Source organism: Gouania willdenowi, chromosome 4 (genome assembly GCF_900634775.1).
Source record: "Gouania willdenowi chromosome 4, fGouWil2.1, whole genome shotgun sequence".
Lineage (NCBI taxonomy): Eukaryota > Metazoa > Chordata > Actinopteri > Blenniiformes > Gobiesocidae > Gouania > Gouania willdenowi.
This window is the reverse complement of record NC_041047.1, coordinates 24,588,702-24,607,284: the sequence shown is the minus strand read 5'-3', so window position 1 is coordinate 24,607,284 and position 18,583 is coordinate 24,588,702. Positions and strand designations below refer to the sequence as shown.

Genomic DNA, 18,583 nt, shown 5'->3' with positions numbered 1-18,583 from the left:
TAATCAGCCCAAATCATAGGTCAATGGGTTATATTTGTTACTTATGGATCTGTGACTCTAAATCTGTGATATAAAAAAAACAAAGATAGTTGTTTGTTTGGTCCAATTATAAAAGTCCGGCAGCAGGTATAAATAAACACAATCAATGAGTACACGTTCCACATTTAAAGTAGAAAATTCTACAGAAATCAGTCAGTTTTAACAATATTTTGCATTATTTTGTTTTTCGCATATAACACAAATGTTCCCAGTGCTAGGACATCTGCACACCCCAACATTTGAAGGACAATTTGCCACCACAAATATTGCACAAAGTAAAACCTAAAGTGCAATTAAAACTTGGATTTGCCAGGTTAAGAGTTAAGGCCATGGTTAGTAAATATCTAAGTGGTGTGCAATAACTTTTAAAAAAAAATGAAAACAAGAAAAAAAATACGATATATCCACACAAAAAAAGGATTTATGATATAAAAGTCGAGTTGCTTAAATTTTTAGTTTACCCACAGAACTTATTTGGCTTTTTCTTTTTTTTTTTTTTTTTAAATCAGATACAGATAAAACCTTGACGGTTTTACAGTTTGTAAGTTTAATAATAACTGTTGGTAACTGTTTGGACTTCTGAATGGTAAACACAGAAAATCCGGGAAGCTCACACAGCTTTGTGTTTCACCTCCAGTGACCTGAAGTCTGGCACTCATCTTCCACATTCCTATTAAAGGGGGGAGGGGGGGTCCTTGGCTGATGGATGAAGAGAAGGCTCCCTGATGAAAACAAAACAGATTTAATGTTTGTTCTCACTACAAATACTTCCTAGAAAATACATGAAACATCAGTGGAGGTCTGAGGAAGAAATGGTACAATCTTTAAACGTGCAACAACACGATTTCTTTTCATAAGACTAATTAATTCAGAGTTATAAAAAAGCTTCATGCACAAGGAGTAAAGCCTCCTCTCAAATATTCAAGGTTCAGGAAAAAAAAAAAAAAAAAATCAAAAGGTTAACATGCATAAACTATCTGCTCTTATAAAGCATCTCGTGTTCCGTTCCTGTGCATCTGGGAGACATTAGTCACAGGTGTATGCAGGGTTCCTGTTTAGAGACTTCCACTGTCTGCAGTGATTTATCACCAAACATCCCATTATCACTGAGCGCTCCACAGAGTCCAGGCTTTCTCCCTTCTGACTCCCCCACCGGCAGCATTCAGGAGCCGATCCTAGCCACCGTGTTCTGCTGCTCTCATCAGGACCCTGGAGCCTCACTGTTCTTCAAACCACCATCCTCTCCAAGTCTATCTTTGTCAGCTGATTGTTCTCAAAGGAACAGTGAAAGGCGTCTGTTATCTTTTCATACTATCCAGAAAATTTCTTCACCATGCCGTCTTCCTGGAAAATATGAGTGATGTTCAAAAACTCAGTAAAAATGAAAAGAAAGTGCAAATGCGGGAGATAAACACCTAGAGTTTATTACAGAAAAATGCAACATGTAAGTTTTCACAAGTTTGTGCCGGTTCTGGCTATTTTTGCAAGTACAGTAAATGAATGATGAAGCACTGTTCAGTCTGTCAGCTTCGTCTTCTTGTTCTGTGGTGAGGTGTGATTGTTCTGGCAGAAAAACTCAGACATGGATGCCAGCGCTCGGTACCGATGAGAGATTGAATTCTTCACCTCTTTGGGCAGTTCAGCGTAGCTACAAATACATGGAGAAGACAGTGAGACTAGATGTAAAGCAGGGGCGTCAAACTCATTTTAGTTCAGGGGCCAAATAGCAGTTTAAGCTTAAAGCTGATATCTGGAGTTTCTGAGAAATCTATGTTTATGTATGATTCTTTTGAAATGCGAAAAAATACCTAACAAGTCTTTTACTATGGTCTACTGCTTGTGGTCATTCATATACATTAATGTATATAAGTCCCGCTTTCTTCCATAGACCCCTATACAAATGCAAGAAAGCGCCGACTTTGCCCAGCCAATAGGTTTCGACTTCCTGGAGCGGGCCACTGTCCATCAAAGTGAATGCAGGTGCACCTTCACAACAGCAAATAGGTATCACTGAGCAGCATAGCATCATGGAGGAGCGCTCCAAAGTTACCCATTCCACAATTACCAACATATAAAGCTTCTACTATAAGACAAAAGAAAAGTCCAGGTACAAAGCTTGTGGACAAAACATCTTCGCGACCGCAACAGAATTTAGTTTCAAACGTGGTGGGACTTTCTGCTTTTAAAAGGATTCCAAACGGACCAGGATTTGGTGACATTTCTCATGAACAGGTAATAAACATGTTTTAATGAAACGTTATGGCACTCTAACAATAAACGTGTAGTTTTCGTAGTTATGCGACTTTGTTATGTTTTGCAATGCGCGTGCACAAACGTAGAGGCGTAGCTTCTGGTAGATTGGCAGAAGCAGGGGAGGAAGTAGAGCTGTTGAGGGCGGGACATTGAAACGTTCTCTCAGAAACTCCGAATAGCAGCTTTACGTGGGGGCACAGATTTATTTTTGTGGGAAAAAAGAAAAAAATAATTATTAGAATAATAATTGGAGAAAAATTTGCCATATTTTGGTAAAATGTAGAGTTTCTTCAACAATTAGAGATTAAAAATAACTACCGTCATGCAATATATATGAACTGGAAAACTGAGCTCTGCAATCATTGTGGATTTTAATTTAATTTTTGTATTCAGAGAGACTGAGATATGAACAACTGAATTAGTTTTAAAATATACTTTCTCGAACGGGCCGGATTTGATGCTGAATTTGGCCCCTAGGTCTTGAGTTTGACACAAGTGATGTAAAGTATGCTTAGTATTCAAATGAATTAATCAAGTTTTACTCTAACAGTGTGTAAATATCTGGCTCCATCTTGTGGCTACTTTTTCCCCCTTACGTTTTATCATAACCATCAGGCTGGAAACAGGGATCCCAACCAAAGTCTCTGGGTCCTCTGGGCTCCACAATGTGACCCTGAGAATGCCACAATCACAACTTCAATGAGAGAAACACACATGAACACAAACATCAAACCTATGGAGAGATCCAGATCCTGACCTCAGTTTTTCCTCTGAAAAGCTCCACAGGCTCATCTTTCCCAGCACAGAAAGCAAAAGTACAAAGAGCCCATGCTGATTTATCCTCAAATCCAGCTAGGAGTTTGTATAAGCCTGAAATAAAAACATGTGGAAAAGTCATCTTAAATTAAAGTTCAAAACACCCACAACAAGTTGATTTTATCCACTTACCTTCTGGCTTTAGTTTGTCCAGAAACCATTTGCTGCAAAAACAAGCCATCTTATAATTAATCCCTTTAATGAAGACAGATTTGTGCCTCTATTATTCAATCAAAAACATTTTTTTTCATAATTTCAGTAAAAAAAAAAAAAAAAAAGTTAACCTCAATCAAAAATAGTGTTCAAATGCAAAAAAATATTTGCTGCAAATAATTGCATTTCAACACTTTTTTTCTTTGACTGAATTTTTTTCATTTGAAGTCATTTTTTTTGTATTTGGACCATAATAAGGGGAGTACATTTGTGTCTTTATTATTCAATCAAAGAATAAAGCATTTCAATCAGAAAAAATATTCTGAAACAAAAAAAAGTTTTCGAACGCTATTTTTTTGGGACTGAAGTTTTTTTGTATTCAAACACTTTTTTTCTTTGATTAAAAATATTTTTTGGATTGAATTTATTTTCTTTGATTGAATTTCTTTTCTTTGATTGAATTTTTTTTATTTTTTATTTAAGTATTTTTTTTTATTAAAGTGATTTTTTTTAACTTTTTTTTTTAGTTAAAAAGTTTCTTATGATTGAATAATAAAGACACCAATGTACCTCAGTAGTGTTACACTTACATATAAGGACCAGGTAACCCCCCCAAAGCTCTGAAACACAGACAGGTGTCCTCCACTATGACTGGCCCATCAATCTATCCACCAGAAACAAACAAACAAACGTTTAATTCAACCAAGTGCTTCAATCTGCACAGTTATAGGCAGTAATGATGATGATGATAATGACGATGATGTACCGTACCTGCCGTACAGCCTCCTTACACTTCTGTATGGAAATCTCATCCGGTTCTCCCTGATATTCAGGCACTAGATAAAAAAAAAAATGAAGTTACTATTGACTCTTAAAAACAATGTTTTTTATTTGGATACTTACAGTCAATCTTTTTTGACACTAGTTTGTAGGGAAACCTGTCTCCCAAGATCTGAATAACCTGTTGGATGAAATAAGATCAAATCAAGTTTACTTATAGTGTGATTTGACACTGGAACAAAATGACACCCTCACACACACTGATGTACAGACTTATCAGCAGATCTATGAAGTAAACATTCTGTTTCAAACTCTAGGAGGGACTCCATACTCACAAGAGTATACGTCACACATATGTTAAACAGATTATCTGATTCGGCCCACAGGAGAAAGCCAAAATAACAAAACAAAAACATGGATTGTGTAAATAAATTCAGTTGTTAATTGCTGTTGAAAGAACTCAAAAATTAAAAAAAATGGTCAAAAAATGAATAAATCAAAGGACATACAGGTATCTGTCACTTATTGCTTAGATCTTGTTGACACCTTTCATACTTTATGTCTAATTTATAACTGGAATTGCAAACTTGGGCACATTAACGTTGAAATTGTTAATTTTCCCGCCTAAAACCTACAACTTGTGATCGATCTGGTCCGTATTTGGCCCTTGAACTAAAATAAGTTTGACACCCCTGCTCTACAGTAAGTTATCCTCATGTTTAAGAACCTAGTTTGAGATTATCAGAACTTTTCTCTAAAGTTGCCACCATGAAAAAAAAAAAAAAAAAAAAAAAAAAAAAACTACACTGTGGTCATAAAGAAGAGATTAAACTACTTCAGTCAGGAACAGTACTGAACTAGGTTGTTCGGGGCCCTTAAAAATCCTTTATTCATATTGAAGGACAGTAACACCATTACCAGCAGTCTGATTCTGAACCTTTAGAGTTAATCACAACATTATCACTCGTACTTTTTAATAAGTCCCTGTAAATCCAGGAGGTAGTTGTGAGTGTGAATCCCAGTAGATCAGCAGATATTGAAAAAGATCCAGAAAGGTAATTCATTATTTCTACATGTCTGAATACATTAATCTTATGACACAAGATTGCTTGATTAGCTATTAATTTACGAGCAGGTTTATCAAACAAAAATTATTATTGAGTTTATTACCAGACCTAAAATAACAAACTAAATTCAAAATGACTCCATAAAACTGCAGCACAATTCATGAATTAAAATACAAGCATCAACCGGTCAACCTAAAGAAAAACAAACAAACCAGAATACGCATCTATATTTGTATTAAAGATGGCCTCGTGGTCTAAGGTGCCTGGCTCAAGAATTCTTCCGTGGGTTCAAATCCCACATTTGACCGATACGTTTTTTTTTCATTTTAACATATTTAACATGGCAAAGTCCACCTTTAAAAATACATATACAAAGAAAAAAAACATTTGTCATGACTCCCCAGGTGATGACGTAGATGGTTAAAAAAAAAGATGTAGAGTGGAAAAAAGGTCTTCGTTGAAACTGACTTGCAAAATAATACAAAGTTTATTAAAACAAGCAGACAGAGGCCCTGTGAGAGCATCGGGGGTAAAATTTAGGGTATTTCCTGGGGCAGGCCTAAAATAAAAGGGTTAGCGGGGTAGCTAAAAATACATTTGAGCTAAAATAAAACTGACAGAACTTTAAGTCACGTGACCCAAACTGGCCAATGAGGGGCGCTGCATATGCATAGATTGGCAGTCTATTGACACGTATACGTACTGATAGCCACTGCCAATATTTTTTTTTTACTTCTACCTCACCTTTGTTAATTCCAATAAATGTTCCTTCTTTTTAAATTGAGACTCGTACCATTTGTTATCATTATTGTGTAATTTTTATGATGTAAATTGAGGGAGCAAAAGTAGTATCGGCTCAAGAAAAACGGAAGTCCGTAACTGCGAAAAAAAATCGGTATCGGCCCTAAAAAAAATCCATATCGGTCTATCCCTAAAACCAATCATTAAGTAAGTATTAAGGTTACAAAAATAATTGTACAAATATTAATGTGTGTAACTTGTGTTTGTTTATGTCACATGTCACTGTTTCTGTAGCTTTAATCTAACCCCTGAATAGACAAAATTAAAGCAGTATTCTTAAAGAGTGAAATGTGACGTTTTATTTAAGGCAAGGCGAAAACATTTATCTTAGTCTTAGTTGTTGTAAAGCTAAAGGGCTATTCTCTTTAATGTAATGCTGAGAGATAAACATGTTGGAAAATACAGCGTTACAGCCTGAGACCACACTCTCTCTGTCTATTTTTAGCAACCAGTGAAACAATTAAAATGGAATGGGATATTTCGGAATTTTTTAAATAATGAAAAAATAATAATAATGTCTGAAGTTTGTCTCTTACTTCTTCGAGTTTCTTTGCGTTTCCAGTCACGAAGACCACGGACCTTCCAGCCGGTAAAGCCATAACGTTAACGTACGACAGACCGGAAATATAAAAGCAGCGGAGCACACGCAACTCTGCACGGACCAATCATATCACAACACAAAATGTTTCAGCGAATCACAGGACAGTTTGTAACCCCGCCTACGTCAACCTCTCCAATCACACGGTGTGGTGCTACTGTCAATTTTGTCCGTGTGGAAAATTACGTTTGGGGAAATTTGCCATGTGGGGAATTTCTGCTTTTGACTCGATAAACGGAGCATAAAGTATAAACTTACAGTGTGTGAAAGCTCACCGTAGAAGACCATGAGTCTGTTACCTCGTACGGCTGAAGAGTTCAGCTCTGCTGAATACTGGGACAGGTTCTTTAAGAAACGCGGAGAGAAGGCTTTTGAGTGGTATGGAGACTACAACAAACTCTGCGGTGTGCTGCATAAATACATCAGAGTGCAAGACAAGGTATGGAAATGTACACTGGATCAGATTCATCTCACTTATTCAATACATCATATAATGTACTGTTTTTAATATGGCAAGGATCTGAAGTCCTGGTTAGTGTCTGTCAAGTTCAGATAAGTCATAAGACATGGTTCAATGTCCCAACTAGCTACCCTTTGATCTAATGGGGGTGGTATTAATGATATTAATAATAATTAGACTAGTGTAAGGATGCATAAGGTCACACTTATGTGTCAAACTCAAGTAGGGGTGGGAACCTCTGGGTACCTTACGATACGATACGCGATACAAAGCTCACGATAACAATTATCTCACGATATGACGATACTGCGATTAATTATATATTGGTCAGAAATCAATCTACAATAATCTATGACACAACAAGAAAAAAAAAAGATTAAGGGAAAAAATACAATTTTTATTTTAAATCTCTGAAAAACAATACATTGGAAAAAGTGTCCTATGAACGGTGTCAACACACCAATGTAAACAAATAAGTATCTCCAATAGTGCTTTCTGTAAACAAAAAATATGGTCTTTCTTACCAGTGACACCATTATAGTGCAATAATCCAGTAAACAATATATTGGTTCCTTCAACAAACAGTGACAACATTTCTGAGAAGACCTACGTGCACATTTTAGTGAAAAGCAGAAAAGGTTTTGAAAAAAATTTAAAAATCGATACTTAGAGGGAGCATATCGATATGATCGATCATGCGGAAAAATATCGTGATATATCGAGATATCGTCACACTGCTAAACTCAAGGCCCGGGGGCCAAATTCGGCTCTTTGGAGCGTCCTTTTCGGCCCGCTGGAGGAAGTAAATATTTCCCGGTGCTTATATTGCAGTCATTTTTAATGTTGAACTGTTGAAAAAACTCAAAAATCTTACAAAATGCTTGAATTTGCCTTAAATTATTACATAATATTTCCCTTAATTGAATAGAAACTGGTCACAAAATTGAAAGTAAATATGCTGTTTGGACTGATATCTATCACTAATTGCTAGGGGTGTCCCGATTCTATATTGATATCAGACAGAAAACGAATATCGGATTTTATCGGACTGCATTTAAATTCTCCAATATAAGCGCTCCGATAATTGTGTTGTTTTTGTCCCCGCCCTCAGTTGTTCCCACCATATACTGACTTTAAAAAAATAATAACTGAAGTGAACTTGAATTGTATGCACTTTAAAAGTATAATTTGTTTTTATTGGATTTATTTAGGTTATTTTTCAGGGTCTTATCATTTATTTTATTCAATTGTAGAATACTGTAGATATTATGTTAAAGGTTATAATGTAACCAATTGGTTAATAATAAATGGGTCAGTTTTTCTCATACCTACTGTTACTGACTATTGTTCTCTGTTTGAGTGACATCACGTGATCAAGCCTTTTCTGACATTCCACATGACAAAATGAGTCATAAAAGTATGCATGATTAGTGCTGATATTGCATCGCATCGATATCGTGATCGACCAATATGCAAGGATGCAATATCGGTATCGTATCAGAAGTGAAAAAGTTGTATCGGGACGTCCCTACGTACTTATTGCTTGGACATTGTCAGTTTCTTAAGCAGCGTAAACTAGGGCACAATAATGTTAAAATTACTCATTTACCTGCATAAAATCTTTGGCCCACTTGAGATTAAAGTGCTCCGTATTTGGCCCCTGAACTAAAATGAATCTGACACCGCTGCGTAAGGTGAACCACTCGGAGTCAGTATAACCAATAGTACCATTCATAATACAGTAAACTGTATTAATAAAGACTAACAGCAGGTAGCGCTGTCTTCACCGTCCCAATAGGTTTGAATGGGAAAATTTCAGTAAATGAATAACCGTTTAACCTAATAAAAACGAGTGTTCTTGGTATTTTGTACTAAATTTTGGGGATGAGTTCTCAAAGATCTGTGCAATAATATTAATGATAAAGTATACAGTTAACAATCGTGAAGATGCTATATATCCTCACAAATAACAATAAAAATAAATAAATAAAACAGTTCAAATATACCATTGCCTTTATACTGCCAAAAAAATTACACATGATCAATGTTCACAAGATTTAGCTTTGTGTTTAAAAGAAACAAAATGTATAGTTTCAGCAGCTTAGAAAAGCAGTACTTACTGACTTTACAATATATTGAAAAACAGAGCAAATGTTCCACTATCAAGTCAAGTATGTATTGTATCATTGTTAATTGTGTCCTTCAGGTACTAGTGGTTGGTTGTGGTAACTCGGAGCTCAGTGAACAGCTGTATGACGTCGGCTACAAACATTTGACCAACATAGATATCAGCGAGACGGTGGTGAACCACATGAATCAGAGGAATGCTGTGCGTAGGCCCGGTCTGACGTTTCAACAAGTGGATGCAACACAAACCTTGTTTGAGGATGGCAGTTACCAGGCAACTCTGGACAAGGGAACTCTTGACGCCATGGCTTCAGAAGAAGAGGGAGCTTTAGCCAGGAAGATGCTAACTGAAGTGAGCAACCAACCTGTGCTTGTGCATGACAACAATAGACAATCAGCAGATGCTTTACATGTTGTTGACAGACACAGACATGAACATTGAAGAACAGTCGTGTGGAGACAGGGTCATTTATAAGAGGGAATAAAGGGGAGAGATTTTTGGGGTCCATCCATAAAGTCAGCAAAATGATGGTCCATTGTTCTATGAATCTGTGATAACCACATTTATTTATTCATCACAGTAATATCCAATGTTAGGAAGTTCATTATTATTTTCTCCATAGTCTAGAGTTAAAAGTGACCAAAAATTGTGGAAAAGATTTTAAAAACCATAAAAACTGGTTAAAAGTTGCAAATTAGAGCAGCAAAAAACTAACAGAAAAACTAGTTTAAAAAAAAAAAAAAAGGTTCAACGTTTCAATAATATTGCTTTAAAAGTGTCAGAAATGGGGGGGGGGGGGGGGGGGGGGGGGGGGGTAATGTAACTTAAAAAGGAGGAACAATTAGTTTAAACTGGCAAAAAAATGGGCATGACAAATCGTGAAAGTGATTAAATTGGCAAAAAAAATAAGCATGAAAAATGGTGAAAAGACAATGATGAGTCATTGTCAGCATTAGGTGGAAAAAGTGGTGGAAAGGGTTTATAAGTACCGAAAATGTCTTGAAAGTGGAAAAAATGTGCAGAAGAGGCATTGAAATTTGATGAAAAAGTGGCAGAAATGGGAATAATGTAGAAAGCAATGAATTAAAAGGAGAAAAAATATGGTGAGGAAAAGTAATTGTTATTGATTGCTAATTTATCACCTTTGGAGCTATCTTTTGGGTTAGGTAGAGGGATCTAGTGGGGTTCGGAAGGGTTAAGGTTGGAGTAACGAACAACACTCAATGACAGCCTCCGTGACACCTTATTCATGTAATCTCAGCCTTATGTATAAAACTTCAAGTAAAGTGTTACTGTAAATTAAAATGCAAAAAGGTAGATTGAGTCCTTTTTTTACTGATTGATTTATGTTGTTTTATTATGTTTTCAGGTATGTCGTGTCCTAAGTGTTGGAGGACGTTACGTCTGTGTGACACTGGCACAGGAGAGTGTGATCAAGTTGGCGGTGGAGCATTTTGTCCTTAAGGGTTGGGCGATCAGACTCCATTGCCTGCAGGAAGGAGATCGGACTGAGGAGGACTCCTTCGCTCTGCCCGTCTTTGTTCTGGTCTGCACAAAGTTCCGTCAGCCCATGCCGACACCCATCCTTGAGATGTGTCTGGGAGAGGACGGCGCTCCCCTTCGTTACGCACAGGTTTCTGAGCTGTTGTCGTCGGTGAGGGAACATCAGGCGTACTCTGTCCTGAGAAAAAGGCTTCGCACTGAAACTAACGCCCTCGACGTCTCGCTCACTCTGTGCCACAGCAAGACAGGACTTCCTAGATACACTCTCACAATACAGGACTGTGCTCCAGGTGCCAAGGTGCCCAGACTGAACCAGTTTGCAATATTTATTGGTAAGTTTTTGACTATTTCTTTGTGCCTCTGGTAGGGCTGGGCAAAATATCGAGATTCAAGATACATCAAGCTTTCTATTTTGGCGAGAATCGCATATATATATATATATATATATATATATATATGGTAACTGGTATATCTTATTTTGTATTAAAATACTTGTTTTAGGAGTTGCTGCTTTCATTACTTCTCAGAACAGCATGAAAAGCACAGTTAGAGGGAGTTCTAACCAGACCTTCCCCTAAACAAGACACACTACAGAACTCACTCAGTCACATGTGCTGTGGCACATATTGATTAGTTGCTTGTTAATAAATGTCCCAGTCCCATTGTGACTCTTTACTACTTTTGTGTATTTTGTTGTGCTTTGTAGTTGTGTTGTTCTTTTGTACATTTTTTAGTAATTTTGGATGTATATTGTTCTAATTTTGTGTATTTCTGTTGTCCCATTGTGTATTCTGTTTTGTATTTCTCCGTTGGTTTGTACGTTTTTGTAGGTTTCTTTTTTTTTTTTTTAATTTTTGTTGTTCTTTTATGTATTTTTGTTGTCCAATTGTGCTTTTCTTTTTCTCCTTTTGTGTATTAAATATTTGTGTTGTTCTTTTCTGTATTGCTCTGTTAATTTATGTTTTTAAAAACACATTTGTGTATTTTTTGCTGTCATTTTGTGCATTTACTTTTGGGGCCGCATCAGCAAATTTAACCTTGAATTGTCTTTCTGGTAAGACTTTATTTGAATTAAAATAAATCAAGATTTATATCATAGTAGTACAATGCCCATTGGAAGGATGTATTCATATAGTGGGAGCTTAAGTAGAGTTGTCAATTATGGCCAAGGTGTGCGTGCGTGTGGTTAATGCTGTTTATTGTAGGTGTTACGGTGCTGTTAAAACTTTTCCTACTTTGTGGTGGGGGGGACACAGGGGAGATCTGTACTCTCCGGGGCTGGAGGCTGCTTCTCCACTGGAGTTAACTCCCGTACAACTCACGCTCTTATGGTACAGCGTAGAAAGAACAGGCCATTTTGCTCTTGTAGAGCTGTACTTTTTTGACTGGTTGCAGTAAATAACATAAGACTTGTTACCTGTCCCAGTTGTTGTCTCGGATTCTACTCATAGGCATGCACACATATCTCACTCTCACACACACACACACGCACTACAGCCGTGCGCATGCACCGACTCAGGTTGAGATGCGTGCGTCTCGCGCCCAATGTGTGAGACTTGAGAGCTTTGATAGTATATCAGTGTGAGTGCGGCTCATGACTGTGCCGTTCTCATTCCGTCCGGTCTAACCTGCTTCGATTTCAAAATAAAATGAAAATAAACGTTTTGCAGCGTAATGACCAAATTAGGGATGAAACGATTAATCGTGAGGCAGTTAAAAATCGATTCATAGGTATCACGGTTGATATCGATTTTCTGAAAATTGAATCCCAGTACTTTTTTTACCAGCAGAGGGTGCTATCCACAAGTGTAGGCGGCGGGCGGAGTCTGCTAATACTTTCTTTCTGGCCGCCTTCTACTCTTAAATATGTTAATAAATGATTCATTACCCCTTTAGCACCGAAAGAATATCTATAATATTACTTGAATATCCGTAAAAGTTACGTTTTTCAATTAGCTCTGTCTGCTAGCATAGCTTCTCTTCTTCACTGCAAGATATCTGCATGCCAACCGACCACTGTTACCAGCGCCCTCTGCTGGTCCAAACAAATATGACGTAAATCAGTGTAATCACGGTTTTTTTTTTTTTTTTAAAGTCCAATTGTTAAGGCACAAAATACATTTTCAGTTGCACTTTAAAAAGAAAAAGAACTATTATGCAGTTGTTTATTATCGAACCAGAATTTAAATTATTAGGCTTCATTTTAATTTGTATTATTCCTTTATTTATTTAATTCAAGATTTATTTTTAGTTAAATTGCATTGTTTTGAATTGTTTATCAAGGAATTCTTTTGACAATGAAAAATAAAAGGAAAATAATACAGTATTTTCTAGTTTTTTTCCCAAAAAAAAAAATTTGTCTACAGTCCCATTTTGTAAAATAAATCGTGAGAGAATCGTATCGTGAACCCAGTATCGTGAATCGAATCGTATCGGGAGTTGAGAGAATCGTTACATCCCTAGACCAAATGAGTCCAAAATAATGGATGCACAACCTCGGGCTATGTGCAAGCTGTTAAAGAAAGTTTCAGGTCAATCAGACACTGTGTCAGGGAGATATGTGCTCCACACACACACACACGTGCGCACACACATACTGACCTTTTTTGATTTATAGATATTGCTATATTGAGAAAACACATTGAAAGTTTGGTCCATATCGGCCAACTCTAACCTCTGTCTGTCTATGTATTACACCTGTGATTCACTTTTATCAGAATTTTAAACATTGTTTTTTCATTAGTTCCTCAAGGAAGTGAGACGGCTTGGCTTTACAGCTCCATGGAGGGGCGGAAGCAGCTAGCAGCCAGTGCTAACTTCCGACGCCTGGTTATTGTTGCCATGCACAGGAATCAAGAGTACATTGATATGGAAGCTGTCAAATCCGAGCTTTCACCAATGGTAATGGACCTGGCACCTCCAGGCATGCCTGCCAACCATCAGGTAACCACAGAGATTTCCTTTGGTCACATCTTTCATAAATCAGTCGAGCAGTGCTTTGATTTTACTTCCCGGCTTCTTCCAGGTGCCGTTCTTGTCCGTGGGTGGAGACCTCGGTTGGAGAGAGGAGGTCAACAGAGGTGTGAGCCCACTGAGTGGGGAGTACTGTGTGGAGAATGTTAAAGGAGAAGATGGTTCGCTGTATCGCCGCCTCGTATTTCTGTCCAACGCTGGCCTTGTTCAATCTGAGAGCCGCCTCGTCTCATCTAAAAATGGTATTTTGATTAGATATTTAATTACATAATAAGTGTCTTAAAGTTGGAAAACTGGAATTGATTTAACAAAAAAAAAAGTATTATTCCCTATTTTTCGCTGAGCCCCTCAACTGTATCATGATACCTGACACTGTAGGATTGAGGAGGCTAGTGTACAGGTTTAGATACAAAAATACATATTTTTCATCTTACATTTTACCAAGTTTAGTACATTTTACTAAGTGTGACTCAACTGGGATGAAATTAATATTTTTCATATTGAAATATAAGGTTGCGTAAGGTTCATGAAAATTAGATTCCATTAAAATGGGATTTTGTCAAATTACCAGCTAGTTTTCAGGTATGGGGACAATGTTAAATGAATATTTGTGTGGTGAATTCAGAAAGATAGATAATCTTCATATAAATATTTATAAAGCCAAAGTACCCAGGGAGAACATGCACCCAACTGTTGAAATTGTTATTAATTAATATTCATTGTGTAACCATAGTGGTTGATAGGTGTCCTAATAATTATCTAAAATTGTGATTATTGCAAGTTTGCTTTTTATTTTTCATTTGATTGTGCATTTAGATTTTCTTGCAATAATTCATTCAGAGGATCCTAAAACCCTAATCTCTGCACATTTAAATATAATTTCTCTTCTGTAAAGTAAATTAACAAAATAGTCAACACTTGAAATATTTTATGTAGACATATTCAGAAATATGGCCATTAAAGTAGTGCAAGCCAATAGTCTCACACTAAACTTAGTGTAGCTCATTTGCATGTTAAGAAGCTGGAGCTTGTAAAAAATACAGAAATTAATGCATTATTAAAGTCGGCTTTTTCCTGTTGGTGCAGCAAAGCTTATTTTCAAATGTGCACATTTACGATAATTTACAAAAAAATTCTCTTTCAAACAAACATTTCAAATAAACAGTGTAAATTAGACAATGTGTATGTGAATTTATTATTAGAGTTAATCTATAAAGGCAATAAACATTTCATAAAGTGTATTGCAACACGTTTTAACTTCCTGATTAAAGCTATTTATTGATTTTATTTAAACTTGGCAAAGGCATTTGATAAACCACACAAGTTAACTTAGAAATCTGTTTGTTGACTCTGTTCTTTTTCCATTTCAAACTCTTCAGTGTCTGTTTGTGCAGCTTCTGGTCAGAAGAAGAGCAAAAAGAAATCCAAGACTCCAGCTGCTCCCATCACCTCCTCGTCCTCTCTGTCGGTGGACAGCGGCTTCCTCTGCTGTGCTCACCATGAGGTTATGGTGGCGGGCCTCGCTATGCTTAGCACTGGTACTCTGCAAAGCAAAGGTTGGCGTGTTGAACATTCTGTTACTTCTCTCTAGAAGGTGAAATGTTAATCTGCTTCTTCTTCTTCTCCTTCCTTAGACGTCCCAGTGTCTGTGCTCCTGGTGGGGTTGGGGGGAGGAGGCCTGCCTCAGTTCCTGCGAGACTTTGTTCCAAATGTACATGTTGAGGTTGTCGAACTGGATCCAGTCATGCTTGATGTTGCAAAAAACTGGTTTGGGTTCCAACCAGACGAGCATTTGACAGTTGTTCTTGAGGACGGCCTCGATCGCATCTGTGAGTTGGAGAAAGACGGTAAGTGAATGAGGAGAAGAAAGAAAGAAAGAGAAATGAAAAGTAAGATACAGTGGATTCATTAAAACTGACTGCTTTTGTTTTATTTCTTCTTCTGTGGTAGGGAGCTCATTTGATGTGATCATGTTTGATGTGGATAATAAAGACACTACGTTGGGTATGAGCTGTCCTCCTGCTGCCTTTGTTGAAACTCCCATTCTGCAGAAAGTCAGTAGCCTGCTAACCCCTAGAGGTAGGAATCTGTAAGTCTGTCATCAGGGCCTGGTTTTTCAAAAGCTTTAATCTCGATTTGTTAATCCCTTTTTTGTTATCCATGATCACATAATCCATCTTCAAAGCAACAGCAGATGGGATCAATCTGATCCAGATAAAAACGTCTGTATAACTAGTGCTCATTTTTCATTACATTTTGGGCCTGAAATCTATGCTTAATCCACTCTTCTGATAGGATCGGTTTAATCTAAGGATGCAGCCGATCGATCGGTGCCGATTTCCCTTATTTTATGGGATCGGCCGATCCTTGCATATGAAACCGATCTTTTCTACCTCCGCAAAGGTGTTAAAGTCGCTCATAAAGTCAGGCACTGTCCTCTTCTGCTGTGAGGTGACTGACAGACCCGCCCACCAACTCATATGTGCTACACGGGATAACAACAACAACACTCGGAGCACGGTTAGCTCAACATGTCAGCAGTTCTACGGTATTACACAAAAGAGAGCAAAGGATCGCAATTTGTAATTCCCTGTAATGTGCAAATAAGGTGCAGCTGTTAACAAAACGCTACCTCATTTACCTTTTAATAAACAACCACACTGCTCAGTATGCAGTATTTGACGCTAGTAATCAAGCTAATGCTAAAGCTACAGCTAGCGGAGCACAGAGCTAGTGGTCTGCTGAGCGCGCTTAACAGTGAAAAGAGCAAAGCTACAAGGAAAATGATGGAGAAAAACCTTCCACTAATGAACAAGTGACTTTAATAAGTGTGAGAACAACAAGCCTGTGTCATTACCCTTTGACTCAATGTTACACATGATACACTATTATTTCTGTAGAATGTTTGACTTTTAGGAGCTTTTATCCTGTCGGCTGATACAAGTCATTTTTAGAATAATATTTTTGCATTTAAATATCCACAAAGCTGCTGCATTTGGACATTTTTTTGTATTTTTGCTCTAGCAAACATAAAACTGAAGACACTTTATTAGTGGTTTAGAATGTTTTGTTAATTTGTCCTGTAGATTATTATTATATCACCTACCCCAAAACCCTGTGACTTTCTTTATTTGTAAAACCAAAATACTGCTATGCACTTTATTTTAGTCAAAGAGCTCCAAACAGGTCTGCAATGTAACCTGTTGAACACGTTTATTTTGTTTTTGAAATATGAAAAATGAAAGACTAAAGGAAGTGATATAATTTAGTATTTTGGACAGCAATGTTCTAAATTTTTAATTTACATTTGAGATAACTACCTCATGTGCAGTTAAAACAACACGTTTGTATTGTTGAATGTTTTACAGTAAAATAAGATTGAAACATTCAAGGTGTATGAGGTCGGTTATATTCCGGATCGCCCAAAATCAGTATTGGCAGGTCAGGCTTTTAAAAAAATCGGCGATTGTCAGAAAATTGCAATCGGTGCACCCCGAGTTTAATCCAGATTTTTTGGGATCAAAGTGATCCCAATCCAACTAAAAAGTTCTGAAAACCCCAAACTAAAGGTTTGATCCAAGATTGGAGTACAGGATCTAATCTGATTATGTCATTTGTTTTTTTTCAAGATTTGATCCAATAGTTTTCCAGAATCCGAGTTGATTACTTTTGAAAAACTAGGCCCAGATGTTAGGATGTTGTTGTTCATTGAACTAATGTTTATCCCATGCTTCCTTTCAAAGGTGTATTCATACTGAACCTTGCCTGTCGAGACACAGCTTTGAGGAAAGGTGTGCTTGAGCGCATCAGCGGCGTGTTCCCCACCGTCCTCTCTCGAAAAATTGAAGAAGAGACCAACGAGGTTCTTTTTTGCACTCATGGAGAGAGAGGAACATCTGATTCCACCCCAATACTTTTGTCTTTGAATCAAAACGGCAGGAGTCTTCAAAGCGTGCTGTGCTCCAACAGGACTGAGCCCAACCGTCAGCCACATATAGACATTTCAGAGCTTTTAAAAGTCATGAAAGTGGAATGAAGTTTGTTTGAAACCCAGGAGGGCTGTAGAACTTGAGCGCATGTGCCATTTTTTGCAGTGAAATATATCAAAACATAATTTCATCAGTTTCTTTAGGTTTTATGAAAATAAAAAAGTTGAAATGATTGTGCAATTTCATGGAAAAACAGAGTGATCTAACAAGTAAGAAGGTGTATCTTAAATATGTTTTAAACAACGTGGTCAAAATGTTTATGTTTTATGCAAATGTCCACTGCCTTTATCTATTTTGGGTAAAACATTAAAATAAATAAATCTGAAACTAATCAGTGATGTTTGTAATTAGCTCCAAAGGTTTGATTTTGTTTCTACTTCAGTGTAAAGATTGTTGGCCCTCATCTTGCTTGTAAACCTGCAGCATCTAGTGATGATGAGATAGTTTTGTGTGCATGGTGGTGCACTAATATCTCAAAATGTGAATTACTATCTATTCATGACAATGCTCAGAATGTCATTTGTGATATACTTAACACTCCATTAAGTTACTCTTGGAAATTATTTTACAAGCATAAATTTACATCTCATTGTACTCCATCAAGGAACAACAGATGAGAAAAATCTGCTTTATAGAAACTGGATGTATCAGAACATTTTGAGCAGAATGGAAATGGAGAATTATTAACCTCAGAAGATTTTTAATTTCTTACCAAAGCCATACCCAAAGTATTAATTTATCTAACTAAAAATATTTCTCTGTATTCTCTATCCTCACCTCGTCCTGATTAAAAAAAAGTGTCTAAACAATTTCATAAGACAATATACTGACTTTAACCCTGGATGCTGATTCATTCTGCCATATATGAAAATAAATATTTTTCTAAGTTCACTACTGATGTCTTGACATCACCATCCATCAAATTTAATGAAGTTTTAGAGTTAAATTAGTCATCACTAAATTGTGAGATGACCCTTACTTGTTCTGAATTAAACATATAAAATACTCTGAATTACAGTGAAC

The 18,583-nt window shown here is 36.9% G+C and overlaps 2 protein-coding genes across 3 annotated transcripts; one reads left to right on the top strand and one right to left on the bottom strand.

Annotated features, from left to right (window-relative positions):
• Positions 1 to 1,473: 1,473 nt before the first annotated feature.
• Positions 1,474 to 6,571, bottom strand: itpa (inosine triphosphatase (nucleoside triphosphate pyrophosphatase)). The gene is made up of 8 exons (XM_028445493.1): positions 6,446 to 6,571; positions 4,165 to 4,222; positions 4,033 to 4,097; positions 3,852 to 3,925; positions 3,241 to 3,272; positions 3,050 to 3,162; positions 2,889 to 2,965; positions 1,474 to 1,687 (listed from the first exon to the last, which is right to left on the bottom strand). The coding sequence occupies exons 1-8, from the start codon at positions 6,506 to 6,508 to the stop codon at positions 1,555 to 1,557; spliced, it is 615 nt and encodes a 204-aa protein (XP_028301294.1). The 5' UTR covers positions 6,509 to 6,571; the 3' UTR covers positions 1,474 to 1,554.
• Positions 6,572 to 6,685: 114 nt separating this feature from the next.
• On the top strand, positions 6,686 to 18,335 carry mettl13 (methyltransferase 13, eEF1A lysine and N-terminal methyltransferase). Of its 2 annotated transcripts, none has more exons than XM_028445469.1 (9): positions 6,686 to 6,946; positions 9,174 to 9,446; positions 10,465 to 10,930; positions 13,342 to 13,541; positions 13,624 to 13,813; positions 14,966 to 15,127; positions 15,206 to 15,418; positions 15,522 to 15,650; positions 17,315 to 18,335. In XM_028445469.1, exons 1-9 carry the CDS (start codon positions 6,794 to 6,796, stop codon positions 17,605 to 17,607), a joined length of 2,079 nt encoding a protein of 692 aa, XP_028301270.1. In that variant the 5' UTR covers positions 6,686 to 6,793; the 3' UTR covers positions 17,608 to 18,335. The 2 variants fall into 2 exon arrangements, with proteins under 2 accessions (XP_028301270.1, XP_028301269.1); XM_028445468.1 differs by having other exon boundaries at positions 14,951 to 15,127.
• Positions 18,336 to 18,583: the final 248 nt, after the last annotated feature.

What these genes read in the sequence shown, in the direction of transcription:
- itpa (XM_028445493.1), bottom strand. Translation starts at nt 6,508, where the DNA reads ATGGCTTTACCGGCTGGAAGGTCCGTGGTCTTCGTGACTGGAAACGCA. An exon ending in AGTGTCAAAAAAGATTGACT is followed by an intron (nt 4,098 to 4,164) that starts GTAAGTATCCAA and finishes TTTTTTATCTAG; the next exon opens with TGCCTGAATATCAGGGAGAA. An exon ending in GGGTTACCTGGTCCTTATAT is followed by an intron (nt 3,273 to 3,851) that starts GTAAGTGTAACA and finishes TTGTTTTTGCAG; the next exon opens with CAAATGGTTTCTGGACAAAC.
- mettl13 (XM_028445468.1), top strand. Translation starts at nt 6,794, where the DNA reads ATGAGTCTGTTACCTCGTACGGCTGAAGAGTTCAGCTCTGCTGAATAC. An exon ending in ACATCAGAGTGCAAGACAAG is followed by an intron (nt 6,947 to 9,173) that starts GTATGGAAATGT and finishes TGTGTCCTTCAG; the next exon opens with GTACTAGTGGTTGGTTGTGG. An exon ending in CTGTGAGTTGGAGAAAGACG is followed by an intron (nt 15,419 to 15,521) that starts GTAAGTGAATGA and finishes CTTCTGTGGTAG; the next exon opens with GGAGCTCATTTGATGTGATC.